Here is a 24,559-nt window from a genome sequence, read left to right on the forward strand (position 1 = left end):
AGCAATAGGTAAGGAAAACTGCACAAACTTCCTGCCAAAAGATCTCTAAGGAATCATCAAGAGACTGCCTCTGCAATTCACCACCAAGGTCAAGGTCTTTCTCACTATACTGATAAAGCAAAGCCCTTCCTCAACAAGATACAAAGAAAACCCAGAACGGCCCTTTTTCCACCAGAGCAGAGAGAGATTGTACCAGTAACCTACACAAATGGGGACCACTAGGATTAAAAAGGCTTTTGGAGCAGGCCAGGATGCCTTAATATTTAACAGTTTCCAGTTTGCCGGGATGAAGTGCCCATATAAATCCTGATTACAGGCATTTGAGAAAATATCTGCAAGCTTGCAAAGTCTGGATTCCTGTATGGCAGCCAAGACTTTAATACTGGTGAGACTGATGACAGATAGATGGAAGAAATAGAAATAGTCTTAAGTCCAAAGCACTCTACACCAGCGTAGCTCACACTGAAAACACTTCTGGTGTACAAGCTAGGATGCCAACTTCGGCTCATCCCAAGCACACGTAGAAAAATACAAAACAAGAGGAGTTACTCAACCTCCCGTTTTGTTTTCATTTACCGTCAGCAGAAATGCAACAGAATAGCCCTTGTGAGCCAGATGTGCAACCCCCTTGACCTTCTCTAAGCCTTATTTGCAATACACAGGGAGTACACAGCATAAGTCATGTGGGGAAAAAAAAAAGGGTGTAATTGGGTAAGGCCTGGCCAAGCATCCGTGTCTATCACAAAGTCTCACGAGCACCCAGCAGAGTGCTCTTAGCTCTGCTCCTGTTCAGAGACTACGCACTCTGCAATGTGCTCCAACTGTTTGGAGATGCTGTTCCTCATGCTGGAGATGAAACGGGAGGACAACGGGTATGAACTCAGGATAGGAAACTGGGCACGTGCAGATGAGCTTTTTCTTTTGAGGGTGTGTTTGTCCTCAAACTTGTTTTCTCAACTTCTGGATTTAATTACGGCTACTTTGTCTGCTGCAACCCAGCTGATTCAATTCCATCCAAACACCATGCAGCCTAAGTGGGCTCTTGCCTAATGGGCGAGAGAAGCCAAATTCTTTTCAAAACCACAGTGTCTGACAGAGCCTACACGCGTCCTACCAAAGCTGTCTTTATTTAAACCAAGCAACCAAACCTCTAACTTGTTCATCTCGCATCACCCAGGTAGCTAGAAGGGATGGACACCTCTCTCATCACCTGCTCTACAGGTTTTCATTCCACCTTACTTTCATTTGGAAGATTGCTCAAGAGACAACTGCTTTTCTGCTCCTCACGGTACTTCTCATATCAGAAGAAAATCCATTGTGCCTGTCTCTCTGAGGGACTCACACATTCCCAGCGCTGGCCCTTCTTGACGGACACTGATCCTCAGTGAACAGGACCATCCCCATATAGCAGGAACGGCCAGAAAGTAGGAAGGGACTGCCAGGTTGAATTATTGCACCAACAATAAAACAGTAGCTTTCTCATTTTGTTGGTCTTCATTCCAAAAGCAATACTTTACAACCAAACCTTTAAAGCATGAACAGTAAAAATAGCCCTTTGTGTGTTTGTGGGTGTGGGTGTTTCACCCAAAAAAACCCCCAGTAGCTGCAATGAAAGACATAGTACACATACTGAAAAGTCATCAAAAGAAATATGAGCCCAACTCTTCTGGTAAAGCTTTGTTCCTGTCATTTTAAATTTATTCCTCTTTTTCCCCTTGTCCTATGTTTTTCTTGGGATATCCACATAGTTTACATACACAAGCTGAAAATGAGCCCAAAGAACAGGAGCAGAGAGGCCTTGCGCTCGCTGGCCAAAGGGAGAAGCCCGGTGAACGGGGCGCCCCAGCAGCAGCCGAAAGGCACCTGCACGCCGCAAGGACAGGGGGCAACGCGGCCGCCTGCAAGGGCAGGACCTGGGTTTGAAAACCTGGTGGTTTTTTCAGGGATGGTTTTTACAACAAAAACCACAGGACCCTCAAGATTTTAGGGCACTTTCATAAAAAGGAGAGGAGAGGAGAAGCACCCTGAGCAAAACTGGGGTGGTTTGGTACATAGCAAGAGATGCACGAGCTCCTGGGCATAGCAGAGGCTCAAGGGTGCTCCCACGTCTGCCTGGTCCTCAATGTCCCCGCATCCCTGCACGTCCCTCTGCCCCCAGAGAGCTGGGAGTGGGGTGGCAGGGCCAAACCAGGGACCGCCAGGTTCCCCCTGGTGTGGGTCTCTAGGAAAAGGTGTTGCTTCGTGAGTTAATGGAGGATGAGTCTGTCTCCACATCTCCCTATGCTCAGTAGCATCCCACTGCTGTGGCTTACTATTACTGGCTCCAGACTGGGCATGGGGAGCACCCGTAACAGCCGGGACAGGACCTTCTCCCTTGATCTCAAGTTGCTCATGCAGGAAGAGGTGGGAGAGGAGAGGGAAGGCCGTGGGCGCTGCAGGCAGCAGCTATTGCTGCTTTTGAAACTGCCTCCACTGCTTTCTGACACGAGCTTTGGTTTGCACTGTTGCATGCTGCACCTTGTTTGACGGCTAAAATGCACTCATGCTGTCTTTTAATTAGCAGCTGGCAGCTCTGATTGCTCTGCTCTCGGGGATTTCCTCATATGTATTGGAGAGATTATTAGAGCTCCGTGTTTAAGCGCTTGCTGTTGTCCACTCAGTTGTAAAGAGGTAGGAAATTGCAGCTGTGCCAAAAGGTTTTAGTAAAATATAAAAAACCAGCAAGCGATTGACATGATTCACTAAAATGTCCCCCAGCCCTACTTACAAGCACAGTTTTACATATAAATCGATGCTTAATTCAGCAAGTAAATCAAACCTTATCCAGTGCAATCCATAAACTTAACTGGGGCAAAAATATCCCCCCCAAATTAGCAGTTCCCTCATCCTAACAATTAAAAATAAAGCACACCAGGCAATTTAAGCACCTGCTGCAGATCAGTACAACACACTCACAGTTCTTTGTTATCCAGAATATGACAACAGGAGTTGAGGGCAAATTCCTCTCCCACCCCAGATCCCAGCTCCCCATCCCACGGCCGTGTTTAAGCATTCTACACCTGCTGTAAAGTTTGAGTAAAGATTATCACCTGCAAATTTTGTAATATGGGGCCTTCTTGTCATTTACCATTTCTTCCAGAACACACAAGGTAAAGAATCAGGGAAACTGGGCGCCACTCCCAGCTGAAAGCAATATTCGCAAGGCCGTTTTCTGTGTTAAATCTCTCAAAGTGGCCCGCAGCCAAAGTGGATTTAGAGGTTTGAGTATTTCTTAATTTACCTCTATAGTTACCAAACATTTTTGCAAGGGAAAAAAAAGAAAAAGTCAGACTCCAAAAAAGGATTGTGAATGTTGAATCTTGGAGGACACCAGAGTGAAGTAAATGAAAAGAAGCTAAACAAAGGAAGAGCCCGAATGGAGTAGGGGGTCTTGAGACAGACATGCCTTCCTAGTACAGGAAAATTGGAATGGATCAGGCACATGGTCTCTATTCCCTTAATAAAGACTGAAATTTTACACGTTCAAATACGAACCCTGCGTTTAAATAATCATATGCATTTATTATTCAGCTGTCAGAGTAATGAACCCAGCCCTGAAGGAAAGGGAGGGTGAAGGAAAAAAACCCTCCTGCACCAAACCCAGGTCTAGTAAAACTCACATAAAAGCAACTCTGTCTGATGCAAATAGTGGAATGTGTGCACAAGTGACAAGTATTTATTTAGCTAATTTCATAACACTTAGCTTGTTTATATATCATCAGTCCCATCACATGTGCTGCATTTTACCAGTGTTCCAAAGACAAAAATAAATGGCCTACCAGCTGCTGCCTTCTCAAGGTTGTGGTTTACTTGGGTACAAACAGTCAGAGCTAAGCGAGTCAAATACTACTATGCTATGTAGGTTCAGGAGGAGATCTGAGGAACTGTCATGGCACACACACACACCACCTGAAGTGCTGACCCCTTCCTAGCGGCGTTATTTTACTGGGCAAAAAAATCCTCTTTTTATTTGGAACATGTACAAGCTCTGTTACCAGCTGCATTCCACTTCAAATATTAGCTGGGGGTGGCGGGGCTAGTCACAGCTGGAATACATCATAAAGCAGAAAGCTATTAAAATTCATGGCAGCGAGACAGTGTGTTGATCCTACAAGAATGGAGCTCTATGTTTAATATTTCTAATTAAAAAAATAGTTCAATCCACTTTTGTTGTCTTCACCTCTGTCTAAAGCAGTCTGGGTTTTCACAATACTTTGGCAAGAAAGCACAGCTCTGCATTTCAAACATATAAAAGCCAGCAGTGTAACGGCAACAAAATCCTTAAGCACTAATCACATGGGCCTCTCTAGGAATGGCTCCATATGTCCTTGAGAGGATCATAGGAGCAGTAGGGCTCAATCTCAACTCCATATTACCCTTCGAGCACCTCCATTTAACAGCCACAAACAAGTAGGCTAGTAAAACTCCTTGAACACAGGAAGAATAGCAAACGAGAAGGTGTATTTGAAATTTCACGCTAACAAAAGTTTTCCCAATTTTAAAGACTCTCACTGGCAATAGGGGTGGAAAGAGAAAGCCTGAGATACTTACAGAAAGTATTTTATTACCCATGTGTTTTAATGTGCTGCAAAAGAATGAAAGCTCTGCTCTGAATCATAGGAGGGTTTGGGGTGAAGGATGTATTTATAACTACAGCCATCGCTGCTCTGAGAAGCCAGAAGAAATCAATATACAGCTAAGTCTCAGGGCAGCATAAAAGAATACATCAATAACGATATCAAGCAATCAAAGCAAACAAGAACTCCACATGGATTTTAAGGCTACCTCTTCCCAAAATAAATCCACCCCCTACCTTGCTCATAGCAGTCAGGGCAGGGTCGCAGGCTGCATCCAGGTCCTGCACTAACAGCTGTATGCTGTTGGAGATCACACTGCAAAAAAAAAAAAAAAAAAGCAAGCAGGAGGATAGTACTCACCAACACGGTGCCAGAACCGGCGTATTTGACTGGGAAAGGAGGAAAATCATCTATTAGCTGACAGCAGCATTATGCTGTGAACACACGTGGCTAAAACTTGTACTGAACAGAAGCCGGGAAATTCTGCACGCTGTTCATCGGGGAGCTACACAATGGGCTTTAGTGGAGAGGGGACATCTTTACAGTTGACCTTTCTCTGTTTGATACATAGAAGGGGCTGGAGATCAAAGGTGTCAGATAGGGTGACCCCCCCACCCACGTATCGGGAAGTGGAGAAACCCCCGAGTACCAAGCCTAGTACTGGGATTCGGCTTCAAATTTAATCCAGTCTGCACAAAACTAACGTTTTTATCACCTCTCCACTTATTCACAGTCAATATTCTACTATGCACAGAAACTTGCAAAGAGAATTTTAAAAAAAGTACATCTGTAGGAGTTCCGAATGTCTCCCATTTGAGAAGATCAAGGCAGATGTCTTATTTACACTATGTCTAGGATTGCCGCCATCCATTGTTTGAGTTTCTCAGAGACATATACCAGACTAAAGGACACATTAGTCAAACACATTTCTCTCCCTCCTCCCCCCCCTTTTTTTTTTTTAAACAGCATGATATTGCTTAGAGACATATTTGATGCCACCGTATTACAGCGTGCATAAAGGTGCATAAACTGATCCTAAAACAACAGCCAAGAAACACCGTCTGCAGCGACTCGGACCACCCTCAAGGGGATGTAACTCAGTACTCGCATTACAGACAACTTCTGCTAGAAGTAATAAGTGACTGTGTTTTGCTAAGTAAGTACAGTTTTAAGAACAGTGTAAACTTTAAATCTGCCACAGACGCCTGTTTACAACTTCAGGATTATAGATACAAGAACCGTATTTTACTTCTGCTCTTTCTCATGAGGTTAGCACAGATGGGAATCACAGATCTACAAGAAATCTGACCGGTGCTTCCTCAAACCATCTTTCCTCCTCCTCGCCATCTTCATGCAGTTCTCTGTACTGCTCTGGAGTCCACTGTTCAAAATATGAAGTGTCCTCATCAAGACACGGTATCACCCACTCATAACTGCTGCTGGGATCTGGGTGTTGCTCTTTACCGCAACCCACAGAGGTTGGCTACTCCCTTTCCAAGAGCTCTAGCACATAAAGACTGGAACAGGATGCCAAGTAAATGACTGTTCCTTCAGAGCAATTAATTTATTTGTAAAGGCAAACTACAATTAGTTGGAAAAATTAATATGGGAGATGAAGTAACCATTGGCTTCAAGTTACATGATCTGAAAGTTGCATTGGGATAAAAAAAGCCTGTGACCGTTTCTGCTGGTGCCTCTGCTTCTGCTGGGCACTAAAGGATTTACTCCCTTGGGGGATTCCACCAGCTCAAGTGATGCCAAGGGAGCTGGACTGAAATAACCATCTCCAGGGCACAGCTGACTCCTGCTGGCAGTGATCGGTAGGAAAAAGAGTTACGGTTTAGCACCAAAATGAAACGCAACTCCCCCATGGAAGGAAAGCGACTTCATCACTGGTCTCCACACGTCAGGAGTCTGTCTGAAGCTGGATCACCAAGTACAGGTTCTCGCCTGAAAACCACAAGATTGCAAATAGGGAGAGAAACCTATTTGTCTACATTTCAAAATAAACACACCTGCTATAGAGGGGTAACGGTGTGGTGCAAATGCAAAGCATCATGACGCATCAAGAAGGTTTGGATCCTGGTTCTGCTAGAAGCTGCTCTGAACCTTTGCTCCTGGCAGCACATACCCATGCTTCAGTGGCAGTTCATGAATGCCCGTACTATCCCCGACAGACACATGGAAGCTGACAGACAGGGAGGCCGAGGCCATAAATAAGCAGTGTGGTTCTAACAGGGAGCCTTGTAAGCTCAACACTTCGGGCCTTCGAGAGGTCTCTGAATGCTGCCCGTAATCTCGCAACAGATCAATAGGGCAGGAACCACGGATTTCTGGATTTATGAGACAATAATTTTCCTCCCATTGGGCTTCAAGAAGACCTCATTTTCTTTCCCATATTTCCTAAAGAAAATGCTTAGCCACTCCAGGGGTAAACCCCCCCCAAGTTGATCGCTTTATACACATTTGGGGTGGTTCTGCACTCTCCTTTCTGCGAAGGAGGAAACACCACCCGGGGTGTGTAAGCAGCAATGTTTTATCACCTTCTTTACGATCACGCCTAACAAGCTATCAAATCCCAGAAGAAACAACTTGTTTGATGTTGAATGAGCAAACACCAGAGAGATGTTTACAGCTAGGACTTACACTGACAGAAGACTGGACAAAGAGCTATGCTGGAACAGATTGAAAGTCAATTAAAAAGCCTTTGTTACAAGATACATGAGGCCTGTCAGTTTAACTTTAAACCTGTCCAAAACAGCAAGCATGAACTGTACATTTAAACACTTTCCAAAACACATCATATCGGCTGCCTACAACCAACCACCTCATGAGGCAGCCATCGTGGAAACTGGGCAGCGACTCAAGGTAGCTGGCTCTTGCTGGACAGGTCACGAGAAAACACAAAACTCACCCTCAACTTGTCCATGTCAGGAAAACATCCCACTATGTGGCATATTTCATTTCTACTCCCCAGCTACCTTGCTTGCCTTGGCTCAGCGGGCATAGCAACCCTAGCTTTTGGTCAGGGATTCACTCTTAAAAAGATCTGAGAAATATCTAAAGGGAAGGGAGTCTCTGCAGCTTGGAATGGAGCCCAGGACCACGTGAAATACCTGGATGGAGATTCAGTGGGATCCTGCCCACTGGAGCAAGAGAGGAGGAATCACAGGAAGGAAGCCTACTGAAAAAGTCTTACTGCTACCCGAGCTGAATCTTAGTTTTAGGGAGAAAGATTGCTGGTGATAGGGATTACCTTCCCAGCTTTGCCAAGGTTTTCTTTTGTCTGATGCGAGGCAAAACAATTTTTTTTTTGCCTCGATTTCCTTCTCAAAAAATATTCAATCTGTTTGTCAGTGGTGGAGAGAAGAGGATGTTAGAGGGGAGTATTTTTAGCATCGTTACGTGAAAAGTTATTTTAATGAATGATAATCTTCTCTCAATTATAATCCCCAAATATAAGATTGGATCAGTCTTTTATGTCATCTGAAATGGGGTTTGATCATACTGACAAGGCTGCTGATTAACAGTGGGAAGTTAAAGCGGGAAGGAATGTACTGAAATAGCTTCCTTTCTTGAAATGAAACAGCCACCTCCCAGAGCTGCCAAGATGCAAATGATGTTTCAAATGGAAACTCACTATTTCCTTTCCCCTTTCCAGTGCTCTTGTTCCTCTGGCTAGGATGAAGGGGAACAACTACATCTGAAGTCTGTACTACTGCTGCTCTTGGACTAGCCAAAGGATGACCATTCCTTCACCAGGGAAATGCCTATGCCTGAACTGCAGTTCTGGGTGGGTCCTACCGCTGGCTGGGTCCTACAACACTGGTATCTTGGTCTTGTATTACTCCAGCACCATCTGGCTGACAAAGTAGGATGTTTGATATATTCTGGGAGGATGCATCTGCTGAACATACATGCTGAAAGTGTCCATCTCTCCCGTCAGGTTGATTCTCTCCACTAGACTTGCATCCACTTTTTCTTTGAGTTTCTCTTCCAACTGTTAGGAAACAAAACAAGCAACAGAAAGATCAGATTTCTTACTTGAAATGACCAGTCTTAAAAACTTATACCCTGCAAAAGTCAGCTTTTTAAAACCTAATCTGTCCCCAGACTATATCCAAAACTCAGCCTGTAAACAATGGAAATCTCTCCTTGTTGGGCACCCTAGACATCATCATCTGCCAGGATGGCCTACGGTGGCACTGCATCCTCAAAGCAGTAACCTCCATGGCCATATATGTAATGCTAGTGTGCCATGCTAATGTACTAACTTAACACTGTGGCACCTGCCCTGATAATAAAGATGTTTTCCAACACCCTGTCTGCACCCAAACTGCAGAGAAGGAGGATCACCAGCTCTACTGCTGGAGAGGTCCTGATATGGCCAAACATCACAGCTCATCTATCAACCTACGGCATTTTGAAAGCACCTGAATGTAAGGAGCACTGTGGCTGCAAAGCATATCAGCATCAATACCTTCTTTCCTCACTCCACCTCACCCCCATATTTCATGCAAGCATTTTCCCAAACCTGTTTTGAATTACTGTTTTTCCTGGTTTTATAAAAGGGAGATTGTGCACCATGTGAAGACTCTTTCTTTTATGAAAAATTTGGTTCCCAATCCAAAACAAATTATGTCACAAGTATAAAAAGATAGCATCCAAAGCTGATGCTGCAAAGCAGGATTACAAGCAAATGACTTTTCTCAGGTAGAAACAGCAAAATCAATACTTTTCTTTCTCTGAAATACAGATTTAATAATGTAGAGCTCAATAATCAAGGGGATGCTATGTGGAGCAGATACTGCTACGGGTATTTCAGTACTTCTGACTCTTCCAGTCTCCAGAGCAGCCTCCCCCTGAAGGGGGAGCAGCACAGCATCTCCTGACAGAAGAGGGGCTGCTGCTGGGTGCCTTCTCAGAGGTGCTGTAAAGGAAAGCTCACCTGCTGGGTGGTGGCCAAGCAGTACTCCGCAGTACTAAGGATGCTGCAAATGAGGCAGAGTTCTTCTAAAGTAAACTTAGCCACTTCAGAGCCTTCCTTTTCTTTCAGCAAACTAGTGATGGTGAGCCCACCACTGCTGCTAGTTGTCCTGGGAAAAAAAACAAAGACAAAACCTGTAAGGCTTTCGGGTGTACAGACACACAAAGTGCAAAGTTACGACTTTGAAAATGACAGTTTCCAATGGCACAAGAAGCCCTTATGACCACAAAGTCCAATGTCCTGTGCATCACAGGTCAGTGCTGTTCTACATCAAATCTAGAACTGCTATTTTGGCTAAGGAATATCTTTTAGGAAGACAGAACTCAATATCAAGCCTTCAGGCAAAGGCCAATTCACTCATTCACAACATGGTAGATTAGGATGCAAGTGGAATACAGCTTTCCCCAACTACCTTCACCTTCACTGCCAGTCACAAAAAATCTAATTAAAGATCACAGAAAAATCTCAGTAACTATCAGGCAGCTTGTCATATTTATCTTCTCAATACTAAACAGATGTCGACATGCATTTGAAACTTCGGTAACCCGATTTAAAAACTGATGATATCAACACAGTAAATTATAGTAGATGCAGCTTCTTTCCACCGTCTTCCAGTGATTAACGGCTGCGTATCAACAAAGAAAGGCTCAGAACAGTTTAGACTCAGGAAATTCCCTACCTCTCAACTCTTTATAATCCAAATCCATTAAAAAAATAGGACAGCGATATTTATCTTGGACAGCAAAAATGGAGCACACAAAAAAATGTGTATAAAGAATGCAACTGAGGTCTGATGGAGAATGCACATTAAATTTATCTTTCCACTTGTCTGGATGTAACCCTCTCCCCTTCCATCTGTAAAAGATTTTACTGGTTTCAGAAAGTCATTCTGTTGCTCCCAGGTTTACAAAGAAAACAAAGCTAAAGATGGTAAATAGCATACAAAATTATCGGTAGTTAAGGTTGCCAATATCTCAAGTTGCTCCTTCAGCCTGTACACTTACCCGTCTTGGTGTAAACCTGTAATGATTTCCTTTATTTTCACTGGATTTACATCTACGTATTTTATTCATACATATATAGATATATATAGATATAAAAAATGTTACAGATCAGAGGGAATTACAGGTAAGCACTTTAGCATCACACAAATAAAACCACCTTCATCATAAATTATTATATGTAAAACATTGAGCTAAGGCAGCTAAGAATCACAGTACAACTGTTACCCAAGTGGCAGGGTAAGCGCAATTCTGAAAGCCAGACCTCTCTGAAGACACTTGGGCTGGCATTTCAAAAGGAACTTCAAGAAACTGTAAATCTGACTGCTAATCAAAGCCAAATATGAAGCTGTCCTCCAGGGGCCCTTAAAAGAAAAACAATGCCGTTACTATCCATTTGGTCTCTTGCTGTTTCTCAGCGCAACAAACTGAACTTTTGAGAAAATCATCAAGCACATGTAGTCATATTGCTGCTACGTGGTTGCTTTGACAGTGAAACGTTAGCGTTCACAAGCATGTATTTATTAATTCTATTTACAAAGCATCTGCTCCTCACTGGAATGTCTCACCAGACGGTCCTGCAGCATTTGGGAAGCAAAACTCACTTGGGCAGGTTTCCAGACAGAATTTTCCAAGCATATTCCCGAAGGTACTTCTGGAATATGGTGGTCAGGGCTATCATCGGCTCGCCTGTGCTGAGCTGGGAGCACTGCACCATGCACTTCTTGTAGTACACGAAGAGGTCGGCACAGCTGGGCAGGACGGCTCCTCCTTCGTCCACGTTGGGTTTGGGGGGACCTTGAGCCTTGAAGCCAGCCACAAACCTGTCAATCAGTTCGCCGAGATTTCTGATGGATGTGGGGGAACAACAGAAAGATATTTTAGTATGTTGGGCGAAGAACCGGAGGGGAGAGAGAGAACAATGCTTAAAAGCAGATGCCTTGCCTTGTGACACCAGCAAACACATTCAGATTTTAGCAGTTGGGTATTCCAGCCCTTTCTTATCTCCACCCGCTCAGCACAAAGCTCATACAATAACGTGGACTGCACCGATGAGTAACAACCTTTTGTACTCAAAGAGGTTTAGTGGCAGCTTCAATCTGTTCTCCAGTCACATATAAAAGCTCACAAGTCTGCCAGGACTGGGTTCAGCACATCTGATGCAAGTGCATAAAGACTACGCTCAAGTTTCATTCCTGGCACCAGCAAAAGTAACAGTCGGGCTTCCCGTATCAGCGGCCTCTGGAGCAGACCTGGGAGAATACGGCTTTTAAAGGGATGTGCTCAAAATGGTGTGCCATGTGCCATTTCTTGGTCCCATTTGGATACCACCTGGTTTTGCACAACTGCACACATCCTTTAAAGCAGTTTTATTTAGCATGAGCACAAAGTGCACTTCCTACTTAAACTCTTTTTAAAAGCACCAAAAAGCCCTCCTATTGTCTCCAGTGATTCATTATAGCCTGGTCCTTAATCAAGCATTTTGGTCTTTAGGCAACAATAAACTTCACTCCACCGTTTCATCACGACAAAAAGGCTTTTTAGCATGGCAGAGGGCCAGAACCATCAATACAGGACCAAAGAAGTCTTCTGATCTTGGGGAGTTCCTCTGGTCCTGCTCCTCCAGAGACAGCACATCCGCGTCAGGAACAAAGAGCAGCCCTGCCAGCCCCGGAGCTCGGCTAAGTGGAGCAACCTTTGCCAGATGAACTCAATTACAGCGATAAACCTCCTCCCCCAGACACACAAATCCATGCACACTTCCATGAGGAAGCTTGGCTTTTGAGGAATATACAGACATTTCAGATGACAGAGTGGCACTCCACTGACCAAAAGGAGTTGTGAAGTTTCTGTATTTTGTATTCCCATTTCCACTACGGTCTTGGCTCTAGTTCCCCCAGCTCTCTCCTTCCATGGCACAGCCTGTATTATCATTATTTTTCAAGAACAGGCTTGTTTAACAGAATTGCAATACTGTCCATAGAAATGAGAACTCTTCTTTAAAAGCCCATCAAAAAGTTGCAACTGCAAAGGTTCTCCTGATCTTAGGCCAGCCCACAGGGCACCCAGCACAACACGAGAGTTCATGCATTAGGGTCTCCCAGGATGGGTACGGCCTTACCGCCCGCGCAGCGGCTGCGACTCTCCAGCACATTCTCACTTACCTCTGCCAACGAAAGGGGAAAGACCCACCAATGACGAAAACTTTTCCCCAGTTTCTGTCCTTTTTTTCTTTTCATCTTGTGAAAGAGAAGAACCACTCTGATTCCAGTTTACCACACTGCACTAGTGGAAAAGGTGACCTGGCTCTTCCCTAATAAACTTACATATTGCTGCACCAAAACAGATGAGCTCCTACCGCAGATCATCCACTGGGCCAAACTAATCTACAGAAATGTGCTTGCAATATCAGGGCTTTAAATCATGAAGCAAGACTCTTTGGCTTAAGCTAGGCTCATAGGCTATTGCAAAGACAAGTAGCCCCTTTTTCATGCTTATTGCTTACCGCTTTGAGTACTTCACATAGCTCTGATTCCACACACACACACAGTTCCTCGGCTTTGTTACAAGAACTGTAAAAACATCAGGCTGCTCAACCGATGTGATAAATCTCTACACTGGCACGAGCAATTGAACGCTGAACCGAAGCATTGATTGTATTGGACCACAGTGAAGCAAAATACACCTCCCCCCGTAGCCCTAGGAGAGCCAAGCAGATGGCTGCTGCAGGAGGGCTCGCACGTGCTGCGAGCTGCAGCGTTCCTTCAGGTTCTCAAGTACGTGGCTTGCTCCTTGTCAAAAGTCCCACTAAATTCAACAGCTGCATTTCCACCTCTGCATCTGTGCTTTGCTCCGTCTGCACAACGAAGTGGAGCTTTCTTAGCATTCACCAGCCACTTTTTTTTTATTTTTATTCTCTCAGTCTCAAGACGCAGTGAGGAATGTCAGTGGCTTTTGTTTCTTTATGCTTACTCCACGTGTTCTCCTCTTCTCCGAGGCAAAATGAAATGTATCTACATTTTCCTGGTCCCCCAAGGTCTTGTCAAGTGGGATGCACGAGCAAATGCAGCTGCCCAAAATAGCTGGGGGAGCAGCGCTAGAGCTTCATGCTTGCTCTGATCCTAACCTGGACAAACTGCCCATCACAGGCAGGCGATGAGGACTGCTCTGATTTCAGCATGGGATATGATACAAGAAAAACATCAGGATATGGTGCACGAAGGGAACTGATACATTATTAATGCACACCTCAGTTGATGCCAATCACAAATTTCCACATTAGACTCAGCTGGCCCAAATACAACACGAAGGCTAACAAGCTTTGTGTGGTACAGTGGGAGCACAAAGAACGTGGCAGAAAAAACTACTGGGAGATGAAACATGAAGAAGGCAGGAGAGCTACAGAAAATGAACATTTTCTCTATGTAGCCTCTGCAAAAAAGCTCAAAGCAAATTCTCTCATAGCGCAGATGTGGTATTTCCTAACAGTAGCATACTTACTGGGAGCAAGAATTCTCCAAGAGAAAATATGAAATGAAATCTTATAAAGGGAATTTTATTTCACTCCTTGAATCCTTTTATTCCTGTATTTCCTCTTCCTTTTTTCTTTCACTCAAGCTACTCAGTGTTTTTTCTGCATCTCTGGCCATCGTGAGAGGAACCAGACAACATCTCAGCAGCACGAGAGAAGAACGTGGTGCTTAGTAAGTCAGTCTGTTTGGTGACATGAGCAGTTGGTATCCGTTGGGCGCTGGGGAAGGACAAAGGCATTGAGACACCCGCACCACCTGTGGGATAGTTTCCAAGGGCTGGGTGTTTTGGAAGCCCCTTTGCTCATGAGGCCGCAAACACACACCACATATAGAAAGTGCTGGTTTTCCAAACAATCTGGAGGCAGGCATGCATTTTAGCACGCTTAACCACGGCTCTGCAGACCTGACAGAGCTCTTCCTTTACTCCACCAGAAGGGCTTAGCTCTCACCTGTATGCTCCCGCTGCTCCGACAGACCACAAAGAAGAGGCCAAAGACACATATCCCAAAGGGGCAGAAATAAAATCTGCTTCGCTGTTAAGACATCCGATATTTACGCTGCACCTCAGGGTGGAGAGCAGCATCTTTAAAGTCCTTCTTTTAGGTGTTTCCTCTTAAATTGCTACAGATTTTGGCACTGTGCTTCTTTAAATGGGTATGGAAACAATTGTTCAGGACTAAAGGTCCAGGCTGCTTTCTGCCATAGACTTAAGGCAATGATGAACAAAACTGTCACACTACTCTCACTATTCAGAGCCCAAACATACAATTAATTATCTAAGCAGCTCCTCATTTTCAGACATCAGCAACAGATTCTGCAGAAGTTCAATCAAAGGGGGAAGAAGAGAGAAAATCATAAAGGAAAGCAATTTTTTGGCAGTCAGGGCAGCATAGGGAATACTGTGGCAGTTTTTCTTTGAACTCCTTGCAGCCTGTGGCTATAAAGCTAATATAAAACATCTCAGGATTGTAAAGGAAAAGGGAAAAGAAAAAAAAAAAAAAAGAAGCAACTGAAAGGGCTAGGAGTGCAGTGGGGTAGAATTACCAAAACGGGGATTAAAATGGCCCCCAGTGAGAAGGGAAGAAATATTCAAACACATTAGTGCTCAGCTGGCTGAGGGCAGGGGGGGGAAATATCTGTTTCTCTTTGTTATACTGCAGAACATAACCTAAACCCAGCATGACAGACCAGTGTGTGAGAGGTTTTTTATTTATTTATTTTAAGCAGAGAAGGTTAATGGGCACAGGAAACCTTTTTCAAGGTGGCTATCTTGGAGTTTGGACAAAATCAGGACACTATGAGAGAGTTATGCGCTCTCTCATGTGTAAGTCCTTGGAAGATAGAAGGGCACAGACGGATGAGTTGCACGAGACAGGGACCTCTTTCTACTTTCCAGCCACTAACCTGCACTAGAAAGACTGTATTAAACCTTTTTCAACTATCTCCTCTCCCAGTTGGCACTGCATTTGTTACAGAGATGCTATTTAAACCCTGGTGTGAATCGAGGTGCACAGGAAAGTGTGGTGAGAGCTCTAAAAACTTCTCAGAGCTCCAAGCTGAAAGCTCCTTTCATTCAAGTTATTTTGCTGCAAGTCAAAGAGGAAGATGAAGAAGGGTTCTAGGGATTAAAGCCTCTGCTAAAGCCCCAATCTGTGAGCGATGATAATGTTATCTTACAGCCAGCTCATCTACAGCAGCTTTCATCTAAGGATCTCAAATAACTTACTTCTATAAAGCAAATCTTGAAACTCCTCTGCCACAAAGCCACATGTGTATTTTACAGAAAAAGCAAACCTACTATTTGCGGAAGACACGAGACGAAAGAAAGGCGTATGTCTGCAGTGGGAATTGCAGAGGCAACAGAAGCAATTTCAGAAACACTAAGCCTCTTCCGCAGAAAGGCAGTGGGCATCATTCCTGCAGGCCTTTGCAATTACAGATGAAACCAATATCCACAGCCTTCTGAACGCTCAGTTTTGCCCAAGTAAAGGTCCCACTCATTCTAATTTTCGTGAACCAGGAGTATTGTTCCCAATGAAATCAGAAAGCAGACTTCCAAGAAATTAATTTCCTGCAGCTTGAGTGCAGAATGCAGTACAATCCAACTGTAATACGCGTTCAAAAGCAAAAAACACAAAAGACCACGCTGGTTACTCACTTGTCCTGGGACTCGATATACACGTAAAGGTGAGGCTCAAAGCACTTGGAAACAATGCCATGGAAAGGATTGTCAGGGACCTTTGGCTTCTTTGGCTGTAAGAAAACATTTAGAGTGTTGGTTTCATACCTGCCCTGTAAGACCTAGGAGAAATAGTAATGTAACAATGCGGAAGGATCTAAGTCTTTACAAATATTACAATACACAAATTTGCTGTCAAATAATCAAAGGCGTGTAACCAACAGTGTATCACGGGCAGATGAGGTGCTTAGGGACAGGGTTTAGTGGTGGGATGCAGGGTTAGGGGAACGGTTGGACTTGATGATCTTAAAGGGCTTTTCCAACCTAACTGATTCTATGATTCTGTTCTATATACAGTGTTAGTGCGTCCAAGTCTTCCCTTGCTCTTGCAGAGCTGTTAATATTCCAAGGAATTATCTTTTCACTTGTAAAATATTCTTAGCCTTAGAGCGAATCTGCTCCATGCAAACAATTTCAGTAGAAGAATCCTAATGCAGTTTGTAAATAAAACCTAGCTGAACTCTTTGAGCAGTTACAAGACTCCACTAATCACCTCTGAAATGAAACGCAGCAGTTAGTTATTTGGAAGCAACATTGAAAAAATCCCTACGTTTTAAAACATTAAAGATAATAACTCAAAGTTACAGACTTCATCTGGATGAATTTTATTTAGATAAACAGACGTAGTTACTGGAGGAGCTGGAATCGTACAGGCAACATTACAGGACTGCTTTCACTGTGAAACATGTTTCTGGGGATGCAAAGACTTCTATTTTAAAATCACATTTAGAGCATTAAGCATATACGCCATTTGGGAGCCATCCGGTTTACTCCGATTTTAGCTTAGTGCTGCACTCTACACCATGGCCAAGCACATCTCGTTGAAGCCACTGGGACTACTCATATGCTTAAATCTGTGTGTGTTTAAGTACCAGGCTGGGCAGGGCCTTTAAGCTCATCTTTGCCCTACAGCTAGATTTTTTTTTTTTTTTTTTTTTACTGATAGACAAATTTTCTTGTTGCTTGCCAGCAAGCTGACAATTTTTCACTGCCTGCAAAGAGGGCTGCGGTGATTCTGGAATGGAATTCTTGCCTCTCTCCAGGATCAGCTCCCAGCCAATGAAGATATGAATTTTTCCAGCTGATTTTTTTTTCTTTTTAGCATAAGAAAAGCAAAACAAGAGAGCCTGAAGGACATACTCTCCTAAATGACAGAGGAGGTGGCCTGAAGTTGTTTGCAGAAACAGCAAAGAATGACAAGGCAAGCATTTCTCAGAAATAATTAAGACTTAAAGACACAATGAACATACGGCTACAAACCTCAAGTGAGCCAATGGTTTTATGGAGACCAGACCACCTCCATGAGACTGGCTTCATTAACCTTCTCACTAAGAGCATGACTGGAGAATGTAAGTTTTTACAGCTTTGGGAGAGAGCCACTACCCAGCATTCTCCGCCCCAGCCCCTTTGCCAGTGCCTGCCCATTTCTGCCGGATGCACACGCTCATCGGAGCCCGGAGGAAAACAATAGGTGGTAATTACAGAAACCTTCCAGTCACCAAGTCTCCAGGATGGCAGCACCAACGCAAGGTTGCAGATTCACGATGTTTATGATTATGGAAGAGACAGCTCCTAATGCAGGACTGGTTTTCTGTGTGTGCGCCTGTGTTTTTGCATCATGCTGCTCCCAGCATGTCTGGTGGAGAGAATACTAAATCTTTTAACAGTAGCAGTGAAGCTGTATTTCTGAGTGTGCAAGCCTGTCCAAAAACTGCAGATGTTTAAGCTATTTCCTCCTTGAGTTTGATGGAAATAATAAAAGGTTACTGTTGTCACAGTAAGGAGGTCTGCAGCTGGCCCAGTTTCCTTTCATTACTATCCAAAGTAAACAGATTAAATCGAACTGCTAGGATCACTAAAAGAGGTTCTTTTTTAACATGGATTTCCCCCCCCCCAAAAAACTCTTGTGCTCCCTCTTACACTCCCAAGCATCTTGAATTCTCAGGACTAATGTCTTGGAAGAGCTCTACCACTCAAAACTCTTCATCTTCAACTCTTGTTGTCCCTTCTCTTCTTCAGCGGGTGACAGCACAAGATGAGACATCCAACGTGAACTCACCAGCACTAACCACCAGCCGCTGGCGCTCTGAAACTGAAATACTGGAGCCTACGGGGCTCCCATTTGGCAGGCAGGCGCCTGTGGGGCAGCCATCCTGGCAGCAGAGCCCAGCTCCGCGTTGTGAGCGTTAACACAGGGCGTACCCAGAAAGAGAGGGCAACCTCGCCACAAACAGCATTGCAAAGGGATGGCTCAATGGCTGGCTTCAAACCAGCCTCCCCACGTACCGGGAGCAGGGCAGCTCCTTCCTCAGAAGCACCCGAACTACTTCTGGCCAGAGCAGTGCATTCTACTGCTCAATAAAACCAGCCCCAAGCAGCCTAATTATTGCAATTATCTCTTCACCTGCCTTCTAGCACCATTGATTTCTCCAAGGATGTCCTTTCATCCAAACACTGCACATCAGAGCCAACCTTCTCCCAGCCATTACAGACAGTGGAGAGCAAGCTCTTCACAAAAAATACACCACACACGTGTCTCCCCAAATTCCCAATCTCTGTCTTCCAGATCACTGATAAAGTGCAGCCAATACCAACTGCCCAAGCTGTATCTGAATGGAAGAGCAAAACTTTGCTTAACCATTCTGTTTCAGGACTTCTGCTGTGGGTGGAAGGCAAAGGGCTGCCCTGCTCATGCGAAAATCTGGAGGGGATGCGGTGCGCCAGCTACCACCCCCCAATCTCCCCAGGGGCATGGACCTGAGTAGGTCCTAGGGCCCTGGTCATCCATCGGGATACCACCTGTAAATGGCCTGTTTTACCAACCAAAGCAACTTACAATTGAACACTTAGAAAACGTCCGTCTGGTGAGTAAAAAATATGGGGCTTACAGGCTTTGATATCGGTGCCAATTAAAACAGTTGCATTTACTATTCACTCCTTTAATGTTTGCAGAGGGCTTTGGAGACCCAATGCTTTTACAAGTGGCTAGGCGTCACCTGCTTTGCAGAGGTAACGGATGAAAAGCTCTATAGAGATAAAAATCCCAGAAGTAATATATTTGGAGTGCAAATCTAAAACTGACACTTGAAAGTTCAATGAGTTGCCTGGTGACTCCAGACTTAAGTTTGCTTGGCTGACAAGGCAAAATATGAATTGCAACTGCTTGCAGCGGGAGCTGCTTCTGGGATCTGAAAAGCCAACTATGCTAGTCCATCTCTCTTTGACAGAAATCCTGTAGTTACTTTTGAGCTGTTGCTGCATGGGCTAGAACAGAATCCAACTCACTCTCATGTGGCAGGATTGCCTTTGCACTATTAACTGAAATAAAGATTGCTTTGGTTTCAGCGAAGCGAGCCAGAGCAAACCACGGTCGTACTGGGAGCTGTATGCTGCACAGAGGATCAAAACTGTGCTAAATTAATTGCTGTGAAACAAGCCTTTCAAATCAATGTGATGGGAAAGGCTTAGGCACCACCAGAGATTTCGACACAGAGACTGCCTCACTGACAACGGGAGAACTTCAAAGACTTACTTTGTCCATATCACTTTTCTCGATCACAATCTCATCTGTCTCCGTCCCAGTTTCATCCTCCAGGAATGGGTTGGTGGAGGGAGGTGGCACTTCTGGCTTCTTCTGTTAAAAAGAGCAAGCTCCTTAGAGAACAGTCTGTTTTCTCCCCTCTGGCACACAGCTGCATCCATGTTTTGCTTTACTAAGCCCTTCGAAGCACTGCACAGTGGTTTGTCTTCTCCAAGCACAGAGGAGACTGCAGGGTGCCAGGTAGGGCCTCTCCATCACGGTTGGAGTGTATGCCCTCCTACTACAGGGCTAGAGTCTAGTTCCCTCTCCACCAGCACACTTTATCTTCAGCACCCTCTTACCACCCGCTGCTCTTGCGCCCACGCTCACCCGCTCTGCCCGAGTCGTCCCTGGAAGGGGCACTTTGACTAGCACCGAATCTCCACTCTCTCAAACCACGCACTCCAGAGCATGTGTTCTCCATGGGGAGGACCCATGACAGCAGGCCCCACCACTCTGCTGCCACAGTAAATCCCGTGTTACTGCTCCCATCAGACTCCTTGTCCCACCGTGCACTCACCAGAGCGCCACTTATAATTATGGCCTTCATTTTGTGTATAAAACAGGTCAGATGATGACATCCAGTGTCATAGCCTCTAGGCTGCTCAGAAAGGGGCACAGGAGAGGATTTTCTTTTATTTCAAGCCACACACACACCCCTTCTGTTTTTGTCAGTTTTAACAGCTTCCGTGCCTACCTTCACCAAAGGGATAACAACCCAGTGACGCCAATTTAATTAAGGCTGAAAGTTTCATATGAAATTTGTCAGAAAAAGAAAGCCATGTTCTTGAGAGATCTAAATTCAGCCAGGAGGAGAACCTTAGAGGACTTCCCTTATTAATTAGCGGCACCTACTGATCCACAACAAATTACAAACAGGTCCCGCAGGCTTGCCTCATAGGCTGAATTATCACATCCAAGGAGGCTTCAAGACACCAGCTGGACAGAGAAGCCAACCTCAAACCAGTGGCTTCTGAGCCACACGTGGACTCTGTGCTCCCAGGGCACTTGGCTGGCAGAGCTCTTGGCTGAGATTTCAGGCAGAAAAAGCACAGAGATGACCCCAGAGATATTCACTGAGCTGTTTCTCTTGGCTCTGCCTTTATAATCTACCAAATGAGACACTGAACAGTAGAAGTTACCAACGCCCTGCAAGTAAGACTAAACCAACAGACAATGTGGGATTGAACGATGGTACCGTGCGGTGAACGTGTGGTAACTAGAAATGAAGAGAAGAGGGGACTTTTAGTTCTAATGTGTCACTGACATGCAGAGAACAAACATTATAATGCAGTCACCATGCCATAATTACTTTGTGGTTCTCCACAGCAATGTGGCTTCAGTTGCAAACAGCACAGGGCCCAGGAGAACCAAAAAAAGTCCACAACCAGTGTACTCTCCTTCTTGTGAGCCCTGTGCCATCCTCTCGGCCACATTCTGCAAGATCAAGAGTCACCTTCCCAATTACAACCTAACCACACCAAACACCCTGACCTGCCAGCGCAAGAGGAGGCTGCAGGTGACACTTTTTGCAGTCTCCCATTACCATAGCTATGTGTGAGAGGGGGCTTTTTTCTCCCAAAGCAGCTGTGGACTAAAGGGTTGGTCTTCAGAAATTCCCTTACCACTGTCCCATCAGTTAGAGTGCAACCGGAGAAGCGTTTAGCCAGAAGTCCTTCAAAGTTGGTTGTCCTCTGAATTGCAAACAAAAGCAATTTCACCTCAATCTCCTTTGCTCTTGTGCGCATTATCTTAGCGAGCTCTGTCCTGAAAAAGAGAGGGGGAAACCGAAAAAACAAATGTGGTTTTCTATAAAGATCTGAAACGTAAGACTGTAATTCAGCCTATTCCCTAGAGATACTTTCATCACAAAATTCGAGCTAATTCCTAAGATGCTCTCTTAACACACAACCGCTTTACGGATCACATTTCAAACATAACCACAGTTATTTAGAGCTTTGTGCGTAACGGGACCCCATCTCCTAACACCCAGCACATCACTGCAGCCAGGGAAGGCCACAGTATCAAACCTTGGGAAGCACAGTGCCTCCAAGTGGGGTCCCAGCACAAAGGCAATGGTGCTACTGGGGCTCAAGCTGGCACCTTCCTCTGGTCCCACATCTCTGGCTGGCAAAGAGCATGGTCCGGGGCAGTCACACCCAGAGTCAGCTCACGTTTTTTCCACCTGGCCTCTAATATTACTGACTTCTGCCTTTGTTACATTGAAAATTGACTTCCGCATCATCTCACTCTCTCAACAGTACATGCAGTTTTAGTGAAGCTTCTCGGGGTTTTCATTCTTCACTTGCTTTTAACCATGGGCAATCCTACACAGATATTTGAAGACTGCCTTTAAAGTCCTATGGACATACGATCAGTTTGGCGAACGACAAGCCAACCTTTTGTTTTAAGGAAGGCAGCTCTGCCGGGAAGCATCGTGAGCTCCCCAGATGCCCACCTCGTGACGTGGCAGAACTCCACAGCGATGCGCTCCGTCATGCACCACTCCTGGGGGAACATGCGCCCGTACTTCTCCTCATAGTCCACCAGCTGACGCTTTATCCAAGCGTAGCGCCGGTCAATCTTATCCAGCCAGGCCACCTGAAGAAGATGGAGAACAACATTTTTAGCAGCAGCAGCTGCTAATACTCAGCCTGACTGCTTAACTGTGCCGCCACAGTTTCGCAGAGGAGCTTGGGCTATCGATCAAAGCTAACTTGACCACTATTAATAATACTCTGAACGCTAACAGTCATTCTTCAAAGTGCTTAAACACATGCCAGACTGAAAACCCAATCTTGTGCGAATTAAGAGAGCAAGTTCTGTTGAAAATGAGGATAACAGTACTCCTAAATCATGTAGGTACTACTGAAAACTCAATCCAATAATAATTCATTTGATCCCACCCTCTTTGTTTCACAGACAGAGAAGGTAAAGTCCACAGTGAGATGAGAACGCAGGAATTCCTGAATTCTCAGCGTTCAGCTGGTTTTCACGTTCTGGAGACCGTGGATCCACAAACTTCTACAGGAATTCTTACAACATGAGCAGGATGGGATTTTCTTCCCTGCAATATTAGTGCTTTCTGGTCAAAAATTAGAAAGATTAATCAAAAAAACTTTGATGGAAAAATGTTATTTAAAATGAAGCGGTTTAGCCTTTTTCTCCTTTTTGTCTTGAACTGTCAAAATTTCAAAATTGTTAAAATACATTTTGATCCAATGTTGGTTTTGGTTGGTTTGTTTTGTGGTTTTTTTTTTCCAAATCCAAGATGATTATAATAAATTTTTTAAAAGCTGTTAGCATCAGGACAGGAAGTTTAAAAATTAGCTACAAAGATTAATCCACTTCCTGGAAATCCCCCCCTCCACCCCGTTTGAGGCATTTGGGGGATTTTTTTGTTTGTTTGGGGAGGGAGGTGTGGTTGTTTTTCAAAGTTTTTGGGTTTGCAATTTCAAAGTTTAAATTTTCAACCCTTTAAAGGGCCAAAAGTATATCTAACTTGAATTTATTTATTTACTATACAGGGGGAAAACATTCCCAGTGCTGATCTATGAAACCGAGGTCTAAGGTGGGAGGAGGTCATCCTGGCAGAGACGACATTGACTCCCAACTCATCGGCCAGTCCAGATCACACCCGCAAGTCACTGCTTCCGAGCCCCCGGGTTAGAAACATTTCACCACAGGAACCTGTGGAAACGTGAACTTTGTGAACGCCAGCAGAGCAAAACGTGAAATCCAAACGTAGCCCGCTAAGCTTCCCTTACATCTTGGTTTTCCTGGAAAAGGACCAGATACTCTGAGAGGTGTTGTTTAATAAATTTCTTGATGATTTCCTGTTTGATTCTGGGATCCAGGACATTGGCGACTAGACACGCATCACGTAGGACATTGCTGGGTCCACCAGGCCTCTATCAAAATAAACAGGAACAAATGATTTAAGGTCAAATAGCTGAATGGGTGATTGTAAATTGTACTGCATCCAGGTTATCTTGTTTTTATCCTTTCCCATTATTCTTCTCTTTTTGATGCTTCTGCTACTACTCTTTATTATCACTCAAGACACCTTTCTTCTGTTGGATGAAAACTGAGCTGCTTCCATTTCACTGGCAGTAAAGTTGTTCTATAGCTCAATGGCCAGGAAGCTCCCTACCAAAGAGGAGCAGCCAGCTCCATCTACAGCAAGAACTGCTGTCCCGTCACTTCTGTAGAGCCTTTCATCAGCCTAGATATTCTGAGGAACAGCCAAGAGAAACAGCTGACAAATGGGACGAGCAATCCCCTTTTCTGCAAACCTGAAGGCCAAATGAATGGGGCAAAAAAGCAGCCTAGAGATCTGCAACACAAAGTAGCATCTGCTGGTCTGTATTGGTGCATACCATGATGTTAGTGGAGAAGACAGAAAATTTAGAAACATTTTTTAAAAAAAAAAATCTCTTCTGATGCTGCTTTATGTGGACACTGATTTGCCTTTCATCAAGGATCTGTTCCGAATAGTTTCCTCATTTCTGTACTTGTTAGTTTTATGAAGAAACCAGCAGAGCTGGTACTTTGGAAGACAGAACTCATGTTTTCTTTTAAGAAGCTCCCTACCAAAGAGGAG

The 24,559-nt window shown here is 44.5% G+C and overlaps 1 protein-coding gene across 9 annotated transcripts in view; it reads right to left on the reverse strand.

The window, feature by feature from the left end:
* The window catches only part of VPS53 (VPS53 subunit of GARP complex), a 63,574-nt gene that overhangs the window by 13,038 nt on the left and 25,977 nt on the right, over positions 1–24,559 (reverse strand). For 7 of the 9 annotated variants that reach the window (XM_035889499.1, XM_035889507.1, XM_035889503.1 and 4 more), the window contains exons 7-15: positions 23,724–23,867; positions 22,415–22,557; positions 21,582–21,723; positions 19,909–20,010; positions 16,296–16,390; positions 11,210–11,452; positions 9,565–9,712; positions 8,534–8,616; positions 4,853–4,931 (exon numbers count right to left, since the gene is read on the reverse strand). In XM_035889499.1, the coding sequence (XP_035745392.1) occupies positions 4,853–4,931; positions 8,534–8,616; positions 9,565–9,712; positions 11,210–11,452; positions 16,296–16,390; positions 19,909–20,010; positions 21,582–21,723; positions 22,415–22,557; positions 23,724–23,867 (1,179 nt within the window). The remainder of the gene's footprint in view (positions 1–4,852; positions 4,932–8,533; positions 8,617–9,564; positions 9,713–11,209; positions 11,453–16,295; positions 16,391–19,908; positions 20,011–21,581; positions 21,724–22,414; positions 22,558–23,723; positions 23,868–24,559) is intronic. The other 2 variants (XM_035889500.1, XM_035889502.1) reach the window with 2 other exon arrangements.

Source organism: Egretta garzetta, unplaced genomic scaffold (assembly GCF_000687185.1).
Source record: "Egretta garzetta isolate BGI_Z169 unplaced genomic scaffold, ASM68718v1 scaffold112, whole genome shotgun sequence".
NCBI classification, from domain to species: Eukaryota; Metazoa; Chordata; class Aves; order Pelecaniformes; family Ardeidae; genus Egretta; species Egretta garzetta.